The following is a 21,305-nucleotide window of genomic DNA, read 5'->3' as shown; positions in this document are numbered from 1 at the left end:
TTCCGTAGATCACTTCCTTTCTTGATTTTGTCCATTTTAATAAAAAACAAAAAAAATCTGTACGTGAGAAGTTACAAATATTTGGCCTTTTATGCTCTCGTGCGACCGAAGTTTTCTTTCTTAGACTAATATGTATCGTTTTTCAAGGTCTATTTCACCTCAGACACCAGCTGCAAAGGTTAATTTAGTTTTATTAGTTATGTTGAACTGAGTACGTTTACCTGATCTAAATTTGACTCATGTAGCTTTTTTATTGCTGACAGTTGTAAGCTAAGATCGTCTTAAAGTAATGCAGTCTTCTATAAATGCACCTCATGATCTCGAAAACGAGCACGGTGACCCCCCATTTTTTTTGCCTTTTTGGCAAAAGTAGATCATTACCTTTCTGCGTGGCAAGTTTAAAAAAAATCTGTACGTGGGAACGTTTTGGGCGCGAACGTTCTTAAAGGCTTACCACTGACTGGCATTGTCTTCATTCTAACTGTGCCTAAATTCCATTTAGCCACACTGAAGGAAGAAAGGAGGACAAACTGATTTAAAGGGGCTATGTCACATTATTTTCAATTGTTCAAGGAAATTTTTTAGTTTAAATTGCAAATTCCTTTTCTGATAAAATTATCGTTATATCACAAACAAAATGATTCTGAGCAAAAACGACCTTAGTCTAGGCAATTTGCCATGAACTTGAAAAACATTGGGCCAACTTTTTTCAAGATTATCCAAAGGCAATTTTCTGTTTCAATCTTGTCCATTTTTGTCCATACATGCTTCTCTTTCCTTTTTAAGCTGTATTTCTTTCAATGTTTCAGTCTACTTTTTGGGCATTTCAATGGGCACACGTCATGAAATTACATGTTTTTCCATGCTGATTCCAATTTCATTGTGATATAACAATAATTCGAGAGGTGTGGTGGCTCAGTTGGCTAGCACGTGGCTTTCGGAGCAAGAGGTCCCTGGTTCAATCCTCGGTGACTTCAATGTCTGTTTCGACTTTCCTCTGATCCATGTAGCTATGGCTTTAAATATCCGTAAAACGGAACACTGACAGAGGGAGGGGGGGGGGGGGGGGTTAAAGGGCGCACCAACGGCTTCCATTGATACCAGTTTCGTAACTGAAGGAACTACCGACGTTAAAGTTGTACTACGCCCAAAAAAACAATTGTTTTTTTCTTTGGATTTCAAAGCTATGTTAATTAAACACTAACTGACCCAAGTTTTAAGTTCTGATTTTAACAACTTAAGACACCTGTTTATTTTAACTGGAATTTTCTTATTTATTGGTCTGCCATTACTAACTTAAAAATCTTGAGAGAGCTGGGTCGAGGAGAAAGTGACGTCAAAGACTCGCTAGTTTAAGAATACAATGCGTGTGTACGCTGCTAATTAATATGCAGCATGGGAGTTTCGGGCTTTCAGACTTTTAAACCTGTGTTTTGCATAATTTTACGTAATAAATTGCGTTTACACGCTGAAATTTTAAGCTAGTGAAAAATGACATATTTTCTCTAGATCCAACCCTCTGATGTCCAATCGATCAGTTTTGAATGTCAGTAATGGCGCACTGTGAAATCCAAAACTTACACTCAAAAACTGTTTCATACAAATCCTGCAGTTCAACTACGTGGCGATCAGATATAATATTATCTTCCATCACACTATCTGAACTGTTCCATTTATAATTAACAACTATTCACCGAAGTGGAGGAATGGCGGCTAGTGGGAGTTATTTACTGAGCCGCAAAGCAGCAAGGTAAATATCCACCACTAGTCGCCAACACTGAGGTGAATGTTTTGGGCACAAATCCCCGCGCGAGTTTCTTGGAGGTGAATAACGAAGGATATTCGGAGTTTGAGTAGCCAATCAGAGCTTGCATTCAACGCTATCCACTGTTTTTGCATAATTATACTTATTCTAATAATGATTATCTGTCCTTTATTTATCTTTTGTGAAAAAATGTATCCAAAGTCTTTTAATGTTTGTTTTTAATGAGTAATATTATTATCAATATTATTCTCACCAATGTTTTATAGTGTAAAACTTGAGGGCCAGCTTCCAACAACTCTTCAAATTATTGGAAATGTTGTGGAGAGATCTCTGGAGCTTTTGACCCTGGACACCCAGGAAACTGTGCGGACAATTAACTTTGGCTCAACGTACTATGGTACAGACCTCACAAAATCTTTCATGATTTTTAACAATGGACCAGATGAGACAAACTTTGTTGTTGTACTGGAAGAAGGTGGAGAAGGACAAGAAGTGGTATGTTCTAATGTTTTCACAGTTTTTGTTATTATTGTATTCCAGACCTTATACATGTAGTTGTTATTCAGTGTATTTTTTTTTTGCCAAAGATTTTTTTTATGGCAGACTTATGATGTTAGTCGTAAAAAACTGTGCATGTGAGGGGTCAGGGCTCGAAATTAGGAGTCGTCTGGTCATCCCAGACAACCAGAAAGTTTACTAGGCAACTAGTTTAAGGGTGCTTGCCCAACGAAAAAACGACAGACAACCCAGCCAAAAATAGAAAATGAATTACATAAGCAGCACTCGACTCACACAACGGTTTTCTGATGTCAATGTGTGATAGTACTGTAGTGTGAGCTTAACGATAATTAATTTGCCGCAGTTGAGCATTTTTTCCTGTGTTTTGAGTATCTGTGGCTTTTATAAAAAATGTCAGGTTGGGAAATTCGCCGGTATTGTGACGTAACTGGTGATGGAAATAACTTAACCCAGACTTCCTCAAAAAACTATAGGCGCACACTTAGAGCTGTGGGATACGCAAGTTCCAACGCCATGTGATTGCCTCTCAACATGGCGTGCATTTAATTGTAGGGGGTTTCCCAATGGGCAACCAAGCATTTATCAGGGCAACCAATTTATGGGTTTACATGTAGTTACCTGGCTTTTGAAACAGGGACAACCCGGAATTGTTTTAAATTTCGAGCACTGTGAGAGTATTTAATAAGCGTTAAGGGACATACATGTAGCTTGATGGTACTCTGGTTTGAAGAAATTTGGATAAACATGTCACTTAAAATTTACTCTTCAAAGACCCATTTTAATACATAATTTAAGGGACAGGAGAAAACCATACCTAGTGACAATTTTGGAATATTTTTAGTTTTTTAAATTTTTGTTTGAATTTTCACATATGTTAAATCAAAATGGAAACAAAAACAATGCCCTGTGGCTGTTCCGTGGGTGATATTTGAGAATTATTGTGTGCAGAAAACTCTTTTTCTGGACCGGCACTGCGGTTTGTTAACATGAGATACAAAAGCAACCTTTTGTGTCTTTAAATGAATGAATTAGTGAAGGGACGCTTACCTGTGTGCGATTCAAAAGGTGACAGAATTTTCATACAACGGTCCATTTTTTAAGCAATACAATCTTCCAATTTTCTTTAAACCAGAGCAGCATTGAACTGTGTTTTATTGTCAACCTAGTTGTAATGTGAACCTTAACTTTTGAAGCTTAAAAGGAGTTAATTAATAGCTTGATTTTTGTTTTTGTCCCAGGGTATTGATTTGACTAAAAATGCAACAGCCATGCTATTGTCACAAACTCAGTCTCAAGAAATGGGATTGGCCAATGACTTGACAATGCTAGTTACAGCCTTACCAAGCCAGGGAGTCCTTCATCCTCTCGAACAAAGAGAGATTCACTTTAGATTTAGTCCAAGGTATACTAAGTCTAACAAGGGTTGGACGAGAACTGACCAACCTCCACCGAGGAAGGACTACACTCTGTTCATGCATATAGAGACAGTTGGAAGTGTTGCTGGGATTTCTGACTTGGCTGCAAAAAGTAATGGAGGTACATGTCAAGAGAGCAGCAAGGAACTGAATGCCTTGGGATCAGGCTGCCTGTGTAGCATCGAGACTGACTAAAGAATTTCCATTAGTTGTTTGAAGGCAGACGTACATCCATGTTGCTAAAATTAATATTTTTTGCTCTTTTTTAACACTGACCGTCCAGTACCTTACAGCCCCTTCTACACAGGCCAGCAAGATCTCTATTGAATCTACAAGCACACTGTAGCCATTGTTATGTACAATGTTTGTTCTTATTTAACCAGATAATAGTAGTTACCATCTTTGAACTGGAAATCTACACTCCCAATTAATTTTTATCCCTTTAATTCCCACGATTGAGATGTGCATTCTCCCAACTAGTACCATATAGTTCTTTGTTGGGTAGTCTTCATTCTCAATCCTGTCTGACAGACATTTCTTTGAAATTGTGAGGAAAATTTACATACCAAGTACTCCTGGGGTCAAAAGTTAATACTTGCAGTTGCAAAAGTGAGGGCATGAGTATAAACCATTTTCATATCCAGCACAATTTACACCTGTAAATGCAATAATTCTTTCTATCAATCAACCAGCAAATGCTGTAGGAATAGGATCAAACTTGGAGAATTATTCTTTGATTACTTTCTTAATAATGTTAGGGGCATCTCTTTTCACATTCTTGTGCCAAATAATATTAATTATTACTGTCTAGTTGTTTGAATTCAAAACTTTGCAGAGCTGGGTCATTGTTATTGTAACTTAACGATAGGTTAGTCAAAATATTGTGGCAATATCATTATTTTTTGTAACTGATGAATCTTCCCAATCAAGGTTCACGAGTTGAAGTGGCACTCCTGGGAACAGCATTACCAGTGCTTCTGTCCATCTCACCTAGTCCTGTGTTCAAGTTTGGAGATTGTCCTGTTGGTAAACAAATTGATGCACTTTGCACTGTAAACAATGAGTCAGCAGGTTTGCCAGTCGCATTTTCTCTCCATTCCACGGCACACTTCCACTCGTCACCATCACAGGATCATATCAGTCCTGGCCAATCAGTGGACGTGTTGTTATCATTCAGACCTAATCAAATGGGAACATTCAAACCAATGGTTCCACTGGAGGTCATGGGAAGTGTCACAGATGACTTTTCATCTGATGGAGATCCTACTACAGTCAAGTATGTTTAAAAAACAATAAGAGGCATTTTTTGGGTTTATCAGCATGAGGATAAATAATAATATTATGATATGTACGGCCAAGTTATTCAAGGCAGGATTATATAATTAAAGCAAATCAAGGTTAACTACATGTACCATGGGAACGTATTGCTTTTTCTATAGTTAACCCTATTCTAGCTCTAAGCTATTTTTAGTTTCTCATAATTAAGTTGTTTTGTGATGTTTTGATGTACACAATTAAACATGCTCAAGCAAAATGTCTTAATTGACTTCTGCACAGCTTTTTGTAAAATAGTTATTATTGCCACATGAATAATACATGTGTAGTTATGGAGATGAAAAGAAGCTCCTAATTTTTCCCATTATATTAATTTGTCCTTTTCAGTATTTTGTATACAAGTTGGAACTTAATGAATTGAAATTTATGTTAAATTGTTTTTCTGTGTTTACTCACAGGCTGGTGCCAATTTACACCACCCTAATTCACCTCCACGGAACTGGCACCAGGGAGACCAACCAACAGAAAACACAGCCACCCCCTGGTACACTACAGGTTGCCCACCCTAATGACCGAGCCACTAGTATTAGACCTGCAAAGAGAAATGAAAATATCAAGTGAGGCCCTTTTCAAATGCCTGAATAAGATTGCTTGCTTTTAAAATACATTGTGTAGACATACCGGTAACTATATACTAAAATACACAAAGCTATATTTAATTTTAGTTAATATACAACATAATAGTATCCCTTAAGGGTGTAAATTGAAAGGGAGAAGTGTTAAGATTCATCCATGTCTTGATAATAAATCACTTATAAAGGTGACACAGTATGTAATTTATTATAAGACTGACTGCTGTAATTACATTAAATGTAGCTTTGGTATAATTATCATAACAATTTGGGGGAAAAAAACAAATAAAAAGAGAGAATATGCAATAATTCTAGAACGATTGGTGATTACCCATCATGAACAATTCTCCTTCAGTAAAACAAAGTACTAGAATAATAATTGTTTCCCTCAAGGATCACTGAATGCCTATTTGAATAATACCATTGACTTTGATCAGGTTCTTTCAAAATACATCTGTATCTTAAAATTGTTCGCTGCTAGTACAAATTGTTGTGAATAGGGGAAATTGCAAACTTCGTTTTGTTAATATTACTTGAAGCTGTTAGAGTCGACATTTACGGATCCTTCATCTGTTAGTACCCGGTATATGTTTGTTGCATTAAATTGCAAAATGAACAATTTGTTGTATTTGTCTGCCAAAACATATAGTTCAGCCAAATTGGCAGTAGGATAATATTATTTAGGATGTACCTTACTGGTAAGTCTTTTTCATTGAATTTGTTGTTGCCTTCAATGAATGAGTAAAAAGCTGTATCAGTAAGCCTGTAATCTGTTAAACTGGACAAAGAAAATTTGTGGTGTGGGCTCTGTTCATTACCAGTAATGGCAATATTATTTGTTTTTCATTGTTTATTCCAGCATTGTTCCAAATAATGTACGATGCATTCATCTTTGTTCTTTATGACATTAATTTTTGTCTTTTCAAAGAACGCTGTTTACTGGCATTGAAAGGTACACGTTTGTTGACCCGGACTATGCTTACACTGATAAAGAAGAGCAACAAAGGTTTCAACATAAGCAGCAATATCTTGATTACATCAAAAGACTTGGAGAAAAACGACTACTCCATGAAAAGAAAAGGTAACCTGCTAAAAGTATTGCAAGGTGGCTTTCATGAACCCATTGATGAGTAAAAATTAATTCTCTGGCATTACTAACTTTAAAATCTTGAGAGAACTGGATTGAGGAGAAAGTGACGTCAAAGCTCACTAGTTTAAGAATGCAAGGCGTGTGTGTACATGTAATATACAGCATGGGAGTTTTGCACTTTCAGACTTTTAAACTTGTGTTTTGCATTTACATTTATAATATAAGCTGCATTTAGACATCACTTTTGCCTAAATAGTTCCAACCCTCTGAGGTCCAATCAGTCAGTATTGAGCGTCAGTAGTGGTGGACCATGAAATGCAAAACTTACAATCAAAGTAAAAAGCCTTTGGATTAAAATCAAAGCTCAAAATTTTGCCATTCAGATGTTAAGCAAACACACTTTCAAAATCTGAAGAAAAAAGGGAAGTGACTTTTTTGTCATAGTAGCAATTTTAGTGTCTCAACACTGATTAAAACTAAGGGTGTTTTACTTGTCAAAAAACTTACAGAGATTCTAGTAATGGTAGATGTGTTCATGTTTGTTTTTTGTTAGTGAGTTTCATGAGCTCAACAATGCTCTTGATTTGGGAATGAAGAGCAATAGAGGATTAAAACCTCCAAAGATTTCAACGTTGGAAATTTCCAGGTCCTCAGAAGAAGGTGGGGAGTTATTTTTCATATTTGGTATCATAATAAGTTTAATATTGTTGTTGATTGAGTTTGAGTTTGAGTGAAGCTCCAGCACTTGGCTAGGTAGCCTGACGTCTGGCTGTTATACACAATTGTGGTCTCATTCACACAGAAGCTAATCCTGCCAAGCCGACCACATGCTGGAAGGTCAGACCACGACACTGGGAACTCTGTCCCCTTCTCTTTTCGAATAGAGTGTGTGATCTTTAACATCCCACAGAGTTAATGAACCAGGGCTGTGTTGGTCTGGCCGGGGATGTGAACCCGCGACCTCCCGCACGAAAGTTCAGTGCGCTCTCGATTGAGCCAACCGGCCGACTATCATTAACGTGGTCATCTGCAACACTGTAATAATAAATGGCCATAATCATCAGGAGCATCATTGTCTTGACTAACGTTGTTTTTCTTATGCAGCTCCCTTCACAGTGAGCGATGAAGTGAAGCTGTTGAGTTCCTTGACTCTGGAAGGAAACAAGTCTCAAACTCTATCAAAGCCTGTAAGTCAAATAGGCTTTGACACATTATGCTTGCATTATTTTGAGCGTTTTAGCAAGGGAAAGGCAATTACGCCAGCATTTTTTGCAAAAATGCGAAGGAAAACACAGCTAGGTTTTGGTCTGTTCGCTGCATGAACTGGTATATTCTTTTGGCTCAACCACATTGAGCTGTGACATTCTCTAGCCCCAAGACAGCAAAATAGGGTGATTACCGGTAGCCCTTTTAAAGCAATATATACTTTTTCTGTTCAAAATAGCTTCTGTGCGCATGGTACTTTTTTGCCTTAAAAGTGTTTGTTTTGTTGTTTTTGTTTTGCAGTTAAGTGATGGCTTGAATGCTATTCCGATGACTGAAAAGGAAAAGCGTGACTGTTCTTCGGTGCTTTCCCCACAGCAGCTTAAACTTGTGGATATAGGTAGTAATTTGCGTGCAGTTCCAGTGACTGTTAAAAGTCTGACCTGCGGCAGAGAGTGATTCATTGGATGTTATCAATCATAAGCTTTTTCACTTACTTGAAATACACGTAATTAGGTGGAGTTCCATTTTTATGTATGTCACAATGTTTCCCATTAATCGTATACCTCAACTACATATTCACAAAAACGAGGTGTTGTACAATATTTTTTAGTTTAGACTGATCATAACTGTTCATGTTTACCGTATTTACTCAAATAAGCGCCGCGGCGCTCATTTAATTTTTCACGCCTCAAGTGCGTCGCTTATTCGAGGGCGGCGCTTATTTAAAAATTGGACGCCACACAGAAAAATTGGGAATAACAGAAACGTCTTTTGATGGTCACCATTTGACTCTTACGGCATTTTACTTCCCACCCTGGTCAGAGTTTTTCTCAGTCCTTGTGTGGGCCCATTTCCATCAGTAGGGCTAACGCTAACATGGTTCATATGGGACAGAAATCTAGCACTTCACATTACACTCTATTCAGTTAACTCTATTTTACTTACTGGACGAGCAGTGAAATACAATCACTTTGAACTGAAGAACATCGGTTTTGATTCAAAGAAATTCCCCATGCTGTGCTAGAGTTACTTTTTTGTGTTTTTTTAATCCGACGAAATTCCTCGAATATACGCCGCATTGAGACGGCGGCGCTTATTCGGGGGCGGCGCTTATTTGCTTTTTGTCCCAAACTCTAAGGCCGCTTTCCTTTTGTCAGAAATGGGCGGCCAGACCCGTCAGTTTGCAAGGAAAATGCAACAATTTGAAGGAGCACTTGCATGATAATCGCTCGTATTCTTCTGGAGGAGTATATATCATCCTCGAAGTGTGTTAATTTGGAAGCGTTGTAGAATGAGTTAGTCCTTCCAAATGCCCCGTCTGGCAGGTCAGTTCTGTCAAATCGATGGAAAGCGTCCTCAGTTTAATTCTGGACACAAGTGATGTTGACAACACAGTATATAGGCAAATTAGGGAACACTTACCGGTAGTAAGCTTTGTCAAAATTAGCTCAAACGAATTACACGCATTTTTGGGCATACACTGTACCTCTTATTTTTTTCCTCAGGTCCCTCCCTGATGGACTTTGGCCAAGTTTGTTTACGATCTGTTAGTACCAAAGATCTTATGATTGTTAACAACTTGGACATTTATATCCATGTTGTTGTGCAGGTAAAACCACTATCCCAAATGTAAATACTTCCTAACCAAAGTTCATCTGGTTTTAGCACCTTCACAAGAGTAGCTAGATGTAATGCAATAGCTATTAGCAAAACCCACTTTTTAGAAAACGAAAGAGTATAAAATTATCTATATCTACGTCGTCCTCCGGCCACAACATTCTTCTGGTTGTCATGGTAGAGCATTGTCCTTTTCAGGTGGTCATGACATTGTCGTAGCCAGTGTTGACCAACAGAGTTTTGACCTAAGTAGTCCTTCTTCAGCCTCTGTTGGTATTCCTGGTAGTTCCAAATGCTGGCTGCCTTAGAACAGGGTGTGAAACATCCCCCCCCCCCCCTCCCGTAGTGCCGTACCTTAACTGATATCGAAGGCAGATCGCCTTCAAGCGGCTCATTAGTGAGACGAGGGACTGTTGCAACTAAGTAACTAAGCAACTAAGACTGCTAAAAGTTGTGCGTTGAAGTATCATAACGAACACGCTGTTGTAGAGTTGTAGTTTTTTTTGCACAAATCTGAATTGAAAATTGTGACTATTATTGTAGATAGACTGTCGAGAACTTCGTCAGACGTCTCCATTGTCTCAAGTGATTCCACCAAACTCTGTGGCAAAGCTTGCTATGATGTTTGAATCTAATATAAGAGGAACATTTGAAAGGTAACCAATAAATCACTGTGAACACTTTTATAACATCACTTTTTTGTCGCCCAAAGTTTTGCAGGGTTTGAGAATATTATATTCCAACCAAATGTAGACACCTGGGGCGGTTGCTCGAAGCCTGGTTAGCGCAAACTGTGCTGCAAACAACCCGAGCCTGACTTGGTGATCACTGCACTTTACAGTTCACCCAAGGGTCTTTTTAATATTAGTGGTATAGAAGATAAATGAAATTCACAACCTCGTTCTCAGGCGACAATGGAGACCCTGGGAACGAGGTTGTGAAATTCATACATTAGATTTGTGGAATATGATACTACTTGTAAGGGAACGATCAATGCAAGTTGTGATAGAGTGAGCTAATTTAAAGTTATGCAGCTGAAATGTTTCTATCAAGTTATTTTATTACATTTCTGTATTGTGAATGCATGCTTGAGGTGGAATGAACAGTTTTGCTTGTAAAAGTTCAATGTAAAATCGTAAATTGTATTAATCCCGGAGGCATATCATAATTCAGTACGATCATCCAGGTGAGTGTAGTCCTGAGAAGGACTGTCTCGGGTGACACTGACTTGACTGGCATTGATTTGACTCTGAAGATGATTTCCGCTCAGGTTGCCGAAACGTCAGTCAGTAGGGAGCGTACGAATCGACGACGCCCCGTCCGGTCACTTCATAGTCCCGCGTCGCCGTCCTGTGTAAACTTAAATTTATGATGTTCGCTGTAAAGACGACGACGTTTGTGCGCGTGCGGTAAATTTTCCCGCCGTTTGTGAAGTTTGTTTTTATGTTTTCACAAGGCAAGTTGTTCGAACCCAAATGCCTAACTTTAGAGAAAAGGAAGCTCGAATAGGATACGGTGATCGAACAAACAAGAATTTGTACTTTTATACGATGTTCCCAAGTACAAAAAACCCAGAGTTTCCGAACTGGAACCATGAAAAGGTTCGAGTTGATGAATGCAAGGCTCAGTTTCGTTTCCACAGGGGGGACATTTATAAACAACGAGGTAACCACATTACAATGGTTTAGTTTTAGCTTCGATTCGTGCATTACTTTAGTTTTAGCATCCATTTCTACATTATGCATGTGCCTCGAACGCTATGCCTATCTTTGTTGATACATGTACGAAGATTTGGCTTTGAGTTTCACTAGCGCTTTCATTTTTGTTGGACTGTATTCACCATGGCAGAGCGCAAGATCGTCACTTGAACTGCATGCCCCTAAATGTGATGCTTGATTATCCCAAAAATAATAATAAAAAAACACCTGAAGCATCGAGAGAAACTTGGACAACTAACTTCACGTCCTGTTATTTTCAAGACGCCAGCAAATCACCCTAACCAACGTCGTCGACTTTGGCGCAATTCTGGCAAATACCCATAAAGTCATGCGCAGTCGTCATAGCAACTTTATTCAAGCAGTTTAATGAAAGGGAAGGATACCAGAGGTTGTCCCTATCGAGGGTATCTGCCTGCAGCCGGATGTAATTGACTAAGAGTCAATTTTGATGTGGGAGGAAAACCGGAGTACCTGCATGGAGAAAAGCCCTCAGAGTCAGATTGAGTTCGACTGAAACTCAGCCCACAGACGACCTCCTAGGGAGCTTACGCAACGACAACGGCGACGGCAACGAGAACGGCGCAGATTTTCATATTTAGTGGGTAAAACCAATAGCTTTGCACGCCCTGCACGTGCGTTTTTCACAGTTGTCCATTTCGTTGACGTCGTCAGCGAAACAACAACGTGAAATAGCCAAGTTTTTGGTGTTATGAAGAACGTCAGCACTTGAGGATAAATTTTCATTTTCTCGCCTAAAATGAAGTGCCGTTCCGACTGGTGTCCTCTTTGAGGAATTACCACACCCTTGTCATATTAAAAACGTTGAAATAGTCACGAAGCGATTAAAATAACGCAAATTTATATTTTGAGATGACATTCTCGTTGCCGTCGCCGTTGTCGTTGCTTAAGCTCCCTAGGGAGCTTACGAAACGACGACGCCGACGGCAACGACGACGCTACAAAACAATAGGTTTAGTGAGCAAAAACAATGGCTCTGCACGCTCTGCACGTGCGTTTTACATTTTGGTACATTTCTTTGCCGTCATCTCCTAAATGACGACGTGAAATGACCAAATTCAAGGTTCTGTGGAGGACGTTAGCACATGACGATGAATTTTCAGTTCTCTCTCTACGCTTCCAACCCACTCATACCAGTTTAATTCCTCAACAGTTACTACACATTTTTAACGCGAAACGACATGAAATAGTTTCGTAGTGATATAAATAACGCGAACTCGTATTTTTAAATGAAGTCCTCGTAGCCGTCGTCGTCCTCGTTTCGTAAGCTCCCTATTATTACGAAACGACGACGCCGACGGCAACGACGACGCTACAAAACAATAGGTTTAGTGAGCAAAAACAATGGCTCTGCACGCTCTGCACGTGTGTTTTACATTTTGGTACATTTCTTTGCCGTCATGTCCTAAATGACGACGTGAAAAATTCAAGGTTCTTTGGAGGACGTTAGCACAAGACGATGAATTTTCAGTTCTCTCTCTACGCTTCCAACTCACTCATACCAGTTTAATTCCTCGACAGTTACTACACATTTTTAACGCGAAACGACATGAAATAGTTTCGTAGTGATATGAATAACGCGAACTCGTATTATTAAATAAAGTCCTCGCAGCCGTCGTCGTCCTCGTTTCGTAAGCTCCCCATTGATTCATAAGGTCCATAATGTCACCCTAAATAGTCCTTCCCAGGACTACACTCACCCACACGATTATGTCAACTGAGTAAATGTGTTAGTCATGAAATAATTTTTCACAACATTTTGTTTAAATATGAATTCGCTCTTCTTTTTGTTATTGATAAAGTGCTTTGTTCCCCACTAATGTTTATAGAAGCGTCAACTACAGCATAAACGGTTATCATCGCCAACATATTGTAGTTATGGCGGAAGTTGTGTCAGTGGCTCTTGAGTTATCAGGAGATGAAGTTGTACTGAAACCCTCCCCTGGTCTTCTCGCCGATTCAGGTAAAAAGCTCCACGTTTGCGTTAACGATAAAATGATACATGAAATGAATCATATATTGAACTGCGGGTAGTTCAATATATGATTCAAAATGTCCGACAAGCATCCCCGCCCCTTTTTGTGCAAAGCCCCTCCCCCCCTCCCTTACCTTCCGTAGGGGGACCGGAGGCCCCGTCTCAAAATCCTTTAATGTTCATAACCCTGTGGGACGTAAAAGAACCCACACACTATGAGTAGGGCGTGGAGTTCCCGATGTTGTGGTCTGTCTGATGCGGTATAGCTATCTGGTTGAACTCCTAGTATAGTGCATTCTGATTTTGGAGAATCCAAATTAAACCATGAAAGTGTGAATGATAGTATCAGGGAATTTTCCTGATCTATGACAGGCAACATCTGCCGTTTGCCGTTTCACGTAAAAGCAACGCTAAATCTATCTGTTGTCTTGATCGTGACGTGTTTCAAATTGGCGCTTAGAGCGGTTTTCAATTGAGTGTCGAAAGTAATTAGTGAATTGCTTTGGTTTTGCATTTTCTTCACTCAGTGATTGGTTGAAAGTTCTCGCGCCATTTTTTCAATTAATCAGAAGTGAAACCAAGAGCAATCGTTGCTTGCGTGTGCACGTTTTCCCGCGCTTTGTGTCGGCTTCGTGTAATTACTTCGAGTTTTAATTGGTTTACTGGATTGTCTCCGTCCTTTTTGATTGGCCGAAATAATTACTTTGGCTTTGGTTTTACAACACTCGATTGAAACTCACTCTACCTTGCAAAATTGGTAATTAATGGGAAAATGCACCCATCTTAGGATTATCTCGTCAATCATCGTCCAAATTTAAAATTAAAAAAAAAAAACATTTAAAGTCGGCATTGTTTAACTGTGTTCGCTTTGTTTTTGCAACTAACACCAGCAGCACTCCAAGCTACGTATAGAAAGCACGAGTCAATTTGAAGTTTTTCCGTGCCCACGCTGTTTACTGCTTCAATTCGATTTGATTTACAGTCTCTCCGAAACGTTACGCACTTGTGCTCGGATTTAGAAGCTGGAGACTTGAAAAAAGTGATTATCAAACATTATCTTTTGATGAGAGGGGAACACTTGAGCACTCATAAACCTCTCAGAACAAAGAACAACAACCAACAAAGTCAACCCGCCTATGACGCAAAGTCTGAGAATTAAACTCATTACACATTAATGAAAGGCGATTTCTCTCATCATCGCCCCAAGCCTTCTCCCTTAGCTATAACATTCCTACCTTTATACCCGATTCACACCAACTAAACACGTTTAATTAACCAGGTTTAACAAAATAAAAATGAGCAACGGAAGGCTGAAAGAGTGAATTTTACGTATGGTTCATGTAAATTCTAATGTGTGTCTTCATTGTGTTGAATTTGGAATCTACATTATGTCAGCTAGTAACTTGTATTAAGAAAACAATTTTAAACCATGTTTAACTAAACAGCTTTTAAACGTGTTTAAGCTTTGGTGTGAATGCGGTATAATACATTTTCATTTCCGTAATACAACATTGTAGGTCTCCGCGGTTCGATCACCTTGTTAAACGAAAGGAACTTCCCGGCTGAGTTTTCTTGGTCTCCAGTTGTTGATGAGAAAGGGACAGCATTCTCTATTAGACCATCAAGTGGTAAGGTTGCCGGTTTGCCTTTGTGCATGCCATACTTGCTAAAGATGTGGTCGTTGTAGTGAATTTGCAGCAGAGCTGATTTGGTCAAATTAAAGTGAATCAAAACCGTCACGTAAGATATCTAAAACAAGTGAGACTTAGTTATGTGTGATATGCTCAAAGAAAAGGTACGACATGGCGTTTCACATAATTGAGGAGTTAACTTGCCGTTACTCCAGGAAAAACTGTGACCGTTATATGGTAATACTAGGGCTAAAGGCGAGAGTTTGTGTATCTCAGTAAATTTTCCCATGGAAATTTGCATTTTGCCACCCGGGCTGAAATTGAGCATGTAATCACAACAAAATTTCAGCCCGGGCTAAAATTCATTATATAATCAGGCCCTAAAAAGATTTCTATGCCATTCATCGTATTTCAGTCTTTCAGTTGTGTGCAGCTGCAAACTATACCTCGGAGAGCTCCTAAATTTCATCGGTTGAAATTGAAACTCACGCTGTTCGTGAATTTTAACCCATTGACTCCCAGGGGTTCTCCATTGACGAGTAAAATCGTCTTGTGTTAGACAGAGTAAAATACTAAGTTTGGGTGTCAAAGGGTTAATTAATTAATTAATTAAACAACTTTGACAAAAATTTGTTCAATTCCTTAATTGATAACTTGTGTGAAATCTGACCGTTTTCTTCAAAATGGAGGAAACCAGTTACTATCTGCGCTTGGAGTGGCACGATGAACAATATTGAGTAACCTTTCTATTGTTTTCAGGGTCTGTTGATGCCTTCACTGGCCTGGAATGCGAAGTTGTTTATCAGCCAACATTTTCAGCCCCTGATGAAACTGATTTCCTTCTGCATGTCACTGGTGGCAGTGATTTGAAGCTCAAGTGTTTGGCCAAAGTATGTATTTAACAGTGTTTTAACTATACTCTACCATAACAACACCAACGTGGTGGTTGAAGATAGGGGTAACTGCACGGCACAGATTTTGGGTCAAGTGTATACGCTTTTTTCTCAAATTTACCACCTTATGTCCTGTGTTTGCAAACATGCGCTTATCAAGCTGGTTGTCGTCTGTCAATCGATATTGGGGACTTTAAGATCTGCGACCCCGCGACGTCGACGAAAACATCACCTCAAAATATAACGTCGCACTATCGTAAGTTTCTCACGGTTAGGTCATCTCGTTCGCGTCTTACAATAGTGAGCTTAAGCACGCGCGTTTTTGAGACGCGGACGGCAACCGGAAGAGAACATGTGTGCCAGGACAGTGGTGTCTCCCAGATTTTAATTCTAATAAAGTCTAATTGAGTAAAGATACTTGGCAAATTAAATGTGGTTGTGTAAAGAGCAGTTAAAAAGGAAAATGGCTCACTTCCGGCTGCCCTCTGCGTCTCCAAAATGCGCGTGCTTAAGCTCCTTTATAGTGGCCGAAGTATCCTAAAAATAAATTGGTACGAGCGGTTGCAAAGTAATAATAGAGGCTGAAAGATTTCACATTTATACGCCCGCATTGTCTTCAATACCTCAAATTCGGTGATTTCACGGCGTTTGCAGAGTACCGCACGAATTTGCAAAAATGCGTGCGCACGTGCAGCACGATTATTTTTCCTATTTTAACCAATGATATTCTTGTTTCGTGGCGTTCACGTTGACGACAGCGTCGTAGATCTTAGGGCCGATTTATACGATACGATTTTGTCGCATGCGACAAGCTCATGACAGGCCTACGACATGACTTTACCATTGTCGCAGCGTTTCAAAACATGTTTTAAAATGCTACGACATTTTTTTTGACGTACACAACAATCGTAAATCACGTCGCGGGCCTGTTCTAAGCCGTTGTCGCATGCGACAAAGTCGTACCGTGTAAATCGGCCCTTAAAATGCGACGACATTTTTTCTGACGTACACAACAATCGTAAATCATGTCGCGGCCCTGTTGTAAGCCGTTGTCGCATGCGACAAAGTCGTACCGTGTAAATCGGCCCTAACGGAATGGAGAAGAGATCCTCGCACTTCGCTCTTCGAACCCAGGACCTCTGCGATCCGGTGCGATGCTCTACCAACTGAATTATGAATGGGTGACCCTTTGGGTTAGGGTATGCCTTTGGCAATCAAGCTGCCATATTGATTATCACCCGGGATATCCACCTCTGCTCCTCTTCGATCGTAACGTCGATAGGTAACATGGAGGCAGACTAGGAACCGAGTGGTTTATTTGGCCACCATGCTCAAGATCTTTTACTTAATACGACTGAAACATCGTTTGCAACTACAATGCGTTTGTAACTAAATTAAGGAACCACGTCAAGAGGAAATAGTATTGTACTGTATTGTATTGCATGTGGACTGAGTTTAAGTTGATCTCTTAGAGTTAGGGTTTATTTTCCCGCTATTCCAGTTTCCTCATAAAAATATTATCATCTATAGGTACATCTGGCTACCAATCAACTGTCGTCAAAGTTGACGTTGACATCTTAAACCAGATGTCTCGTAAAACAAAACATAATTGTGGGAGGAGCTTGACTTCCAGGGGCCGATTGCTCGAAGACTGGTTGGTGCTAACCGTTGGTTAAGATGTATTAAAACCTATAGGTTTCCATGTTATTTAACGCTGCTTAGCGCTAACCATGCTTCGAACAACCCGGGCCAGGATGAAAAGGAATTGGACGTTTGGTGTTTTGCTCGATGGAACGTTTCAGCCTAAAACAACAAATTTGAAAACTTGTGTTTTAGCTACTTTAGAGTGAACTTATCGACTCAGCCCTCAGAGATAAAGGGTTTAACTTTTCGTTGTTACTACTGGGTGTGTAAGCATGCACTCTTTAAAAAGTTTGACCTCTACACCTAATGCGCATGCTCAGAACTAAAATATTGCCCTCGCAGTCAACACATCACGTGCGTACCATATCTTCGCGACTCCTGCGCAAAGATTTTTCGCCAGTGAACTTCTAAGAAGTACGCCTTTCTAGATATCAATTTTACTTTTGGCGTCTTGGACCTCAGCGTGCTCTGTTTTTAAGTTGACTGTTGGGAAAATTAAGCAGAAGCGTGCTTGAGCAACGAAAGTGAGGGATTTTTTTTCATTTAAACACCACAGGTGCATGGCTGAGTGTTGTCAATGTTATAAACGCGACTCGCTTGAACCTTTTCGTGAAACTGTTGTCTCTTCACAGAAATGGGTTTGTCAACTGAGTTGATGTGATAAATAGGCCAGTTTCGTATTCTAACGGTTCGACTGGATCTAGCATGAAATGGAGGCTAATGCGGGCAAATTGATTTGCATTTGAAAAGATTTGCCCGCATTAGCCTCCATTTCATGCTAGATCCAGTCCAGCCGTGAGAACTCGAAAGTGGTCTATTGACCAGCGTAAAGAAATTCCAAAGCTGACGTTTCGAGCGTTAGTCCGTCGCTTTTCGCTTTGCTGAAGGCCATATCAATCCAGTTGATAAACCCATTTCTGTGTTTTACCTTCCAACCGACGCAGCACTGCAGTTTCATAGGACCTAAACCCTTTTATTCATTACCTCTTCAGCTTGGATCGGCTCATTGTGGGTTTGTGGAGAGAAGACTTTTGCTTGGTTCAGTTCCGCTTCATTTGACCACCGTGAGGACAGTGTCGCTTAAAAACACTGGTCACAATCATGCTTATTTTGAGGTCAGTGCGAATTTTTGCTAGTAAGGCTTGGTTCATTTACTGCTGTGATTATTATCTGCAAACAAACCCGCAAATTAAAAGCTCATTCTATTTTCACGGTTATATTAACCCTTTCGCTCCCAAGGGGTTCCCCATTGAGAAGCATACTCGGCGTTAAACAGGAGAACATGTATAACGAAAGATAAGCTTGTATTGCAACCATAGCTTTTTCTTCCTTTCGAAACTGGTAACGAAGCTCCAGTTGTTCAGAGGCCAGATAACTTTATCCCGTGGATAAGTCTCTATGCAGCAGTTTCAATCAGCGCAAAGACTTCGGGTGATCATATCATCATATATCATATATCATCATATCATATATCTTTATTTACTCTCGGATTTTTAGAGTAGCTTGGTGTAGCTAATTTCTCCGAGCATTTACCCCCCCCAACCATGATACACCATAGAAGACAGACCACAACACCGGGCACTACATGCCCTACTCTTTGCGACAAGTGTGCGGGTTCTTTTACGTCCCACAGGATTATGAACATTGAAGGGTTGTGAGACGGGACCTCCGGCTTATCGTCCTTATCCGAGAAGACTAAAGAGTCTAACCATTTGCAGATGTAATTACAAAGGCAGCACTTTCTCCTCAGTTATTTAAAGACCCTGAGTGTTGGTCCGGCCGTGACAGCCTGGTGCTCAACCAACTGAGCCACCGGTGCGCGGTGATCTCATTATTTGCCCAGTAACCGTGAATAGGTGATGTGTCTGCACATGTAAGCCGCTAAAGGCGGGCAGGAAAACCTTAGGCAACGTTTAACGTGGAGTACATTTTATACTCTGGGTAGTGAATTATCCACTGGATAAGGTTATTTGGCTCTTAAACAACTGGGGCCAGGGGCCCGTTTCTCGAAAGTCCCGAAAACTTTTCGGGCCCGAAAAGCCATTTGTGAAATTGCCAACTGCTTGTTTTGGAAAGCCGATCTTTTAACATGTATTTAAGACAACAAAAAGAAAAATAACTGTTAAGTTTGACGAATTCAATCCTCTCCTTTCTTGAGATACAAAGGGAATTGGGACACCCGAAAACGTCCCGTAAAGTTTCGGGACTTTTGAGAAACGGGTCCCAGGTTGATAATCAGACAGTTTGATTCTTCTCTGGTTTGGAGAAATTTGAATCTTGCTTAAAGAGTTATAATAGACCACTTTCATAAATGGCGACCCCCGTTACATAATTTTGTATTTATGTTAATTGCCCTGCCCTCATTTTGAAACAAATATTCTTTTGAAATTTGCTTCATTGTAACGAGGCTAGAAAGGCTTATTAGAATGAAAAAAAAAGAATGTTTTATTTGGCTGCCATTATGAAAGTGGTCTATTCAAGGACCCAGACTTTTAAATGTAACTTTTTGAGCTACGTTAAAATTTCCACCTTGAGAGCAAAGGGTTAGTGGGTCACATTTAACGTTGTGGTTGGCAAATTTCGATCGACTTTTCGGTTTTTAACAACTCCTTAACTGTCGCGACGACTGTGATTGACGTAGTGAAAAACGCAACCGTTAATTGAAATTTGAACGTCATTGTCAGCAAGTTAAAGAGAGGAGCAATTGATCATAGGCATTTTCAAATCATTTCATGGATTCTTAGAGCACGGTCTGCTGTTCGGGGGGTGGCAGTCGAAACCTCTGCCAGACAAACACTCGGGGTCTTAATCAACTAAGGGAAAATACTCTTCCTCTGCAGTGGCATCGTGGTCTCTATTTTTTTTTTAGGTAAATGACACCCGTCCTATACCTGGAATGATGATTTCTCCGAAGGAAGGAGTTGTGCCTGTTGGGGGAACAGCAGAACTTAAGGTATGTAAACCACTGCTGTACAAATACCAATCACTCCTTCTAAGATGGATTGATGGAAGGACGGACGGACGGACGGACGGACGGACGGCCGGATGGATGGATGCGTTTCCCATTGCTGCTCATTTTTTTCATATTCCTGTTCACCACGTAAAATGAAGACAGTAAGGAGCTTATTAAAAAACAACAACAACTACGGCGACAGGAAACGATTAGCTTTTAGTTATCGTGATAAGCACATCATCAGTTACGCGCCCCTCAACGACTTTTTTTCATGTTTCGCACTAAATTTTGGGTGGTCGTCAATCAAATGTTTCCATGACATTAGTCCTTTCACTTGGCGGCAGTCGAACTCGTCATGGAAACATTTGATTGATGTCCACCCACAATTTAGTTTCGAAAAATAAAAAAGAGTTTTTGAGGGGCGCCTGTGACTGGTAACCGATGTAAATACACCTTATTCCAAAATGGCCGCCATTTTAGTATTTTTTTGTTTCCTTGCAAATTGGCCCTCTTGACCTCGCTTTCAAACGTAAAATTCAAAAGAACATTTAAATTCGAACGAGGCCAAAAAAGCCAATTTGCAATCAAACAAAAGAATACTAAAATGGTAGCCATTTTGGAGTAAGGTGTATTATCTTAAAAAATAAAGCAAGAAAAAAGGAGACACGCAAAAAACAACAACTAAAACCTAACCTTTTCTGAAAAGAAAGGAAAGGAACTTTATTTAAGTGTCTAGTCGACCTAGCGCAGGCATGCTAATTGGGGACACTGTAAACTGAAATCAACAATTGACGCGAATCAAGTCAAATGTTAATTTTTGAGCAGATGGAAAACCGGAGTACCCGGAGAAAAACCTCTCGTTGCAGAGTAAAGAACCAACAAACTCAACCCACCGGGAATCGAACCCGGGCCACATCGGTGGGAGGCGAGTGCTCTCACCACTGCGCCATTCCT

The 21,305-nt window shown here is 39.9% G+C and overlaps 1 protein-coding gene across 1 annotated transcript in view; it reads left to right on the top strand.

The window, feature by feature from the left end:
- LOC138052677 (cilia- and flagella-associated protein 47-like) overlaps window positions 1–21,305 on the top strand; it is a 71,346-nt gene that overhangs the window by 4,408 nt on the left and 45,633 nt on the right. Inside the window, exons 5-19 of the mRNA XM_068899226.1 lie at window positions 2,032–2,260; window positions 3,523–3,820; window positions 4,630–4,975; window positions 5,433–5,591; window positions 6,535–6,687; window positions 7,250–7,356; window positions 7,801–7,883; window positions 8,203–8,299; window positions 9,408–9,511; window positions 10,063–10,175; window positions 13,085–13,218; window positions 14,748–14,858; window positions 15,621–15,751; window positions 18,391–18,513; window positions 20,268–20,351. Of these exons, the coding sequence (XP_068755327.1) occupies window positions 2,032–2,260; window positions 3,523–3,820; window positions 4,630–4,975; window positions 5,433–5,591; window positions 6,535–6,687; window positions 7,250–7,356; window positions 7,801–7,883; window positions 8,203–8,299; window positions 9,408–9,511; window positions 10,063–10,175; window positions 13,085–13,218; window positions 14,748–14,858; window positions 15,621–15,751; window positions 18,391–18,513; window positions 20,268–20,351 (2,272 nt within the window). The remainder of the gene's footprint in view (window positions 1–2,031; window positions 2,261–3,522; window positions 3,821–4,629; window positions 4,976–5,432; window positions 5,592–6,534; window positions 6,688–7,249; window positions 7,357–7,800; window positions 7,884–8,202; window positions 8,300–9,407; window positions 9,512–10,062; window positions 10,176–13,084; window positions 13,219–14,747; window positions 14,859–15,620; window positions 15,752–18,390; window positions 18,514–20,267; window positions 20,352–21,305) is intronic.

The sequence above is a fragment of the Montipora capricornis genome, chromosome 6 (genome assembly GCF_036669925.1).
Source record: "Montipora capricornis isolate CH-2021 chromosome 6, ASM3666992v2, whole genome shotgun sequence".
In the NCBI taxonomy this organism is placed as follows: domain Eukaryota; kingdom Metazoa; phylum Cnidaria; class Anthozoa; order Scleractinia; family Acroporidae; genus Montipora; species Montipora capricornis.
This window is presented reverse-complemented; position numbering and strand designations above follow the sequence as displayed.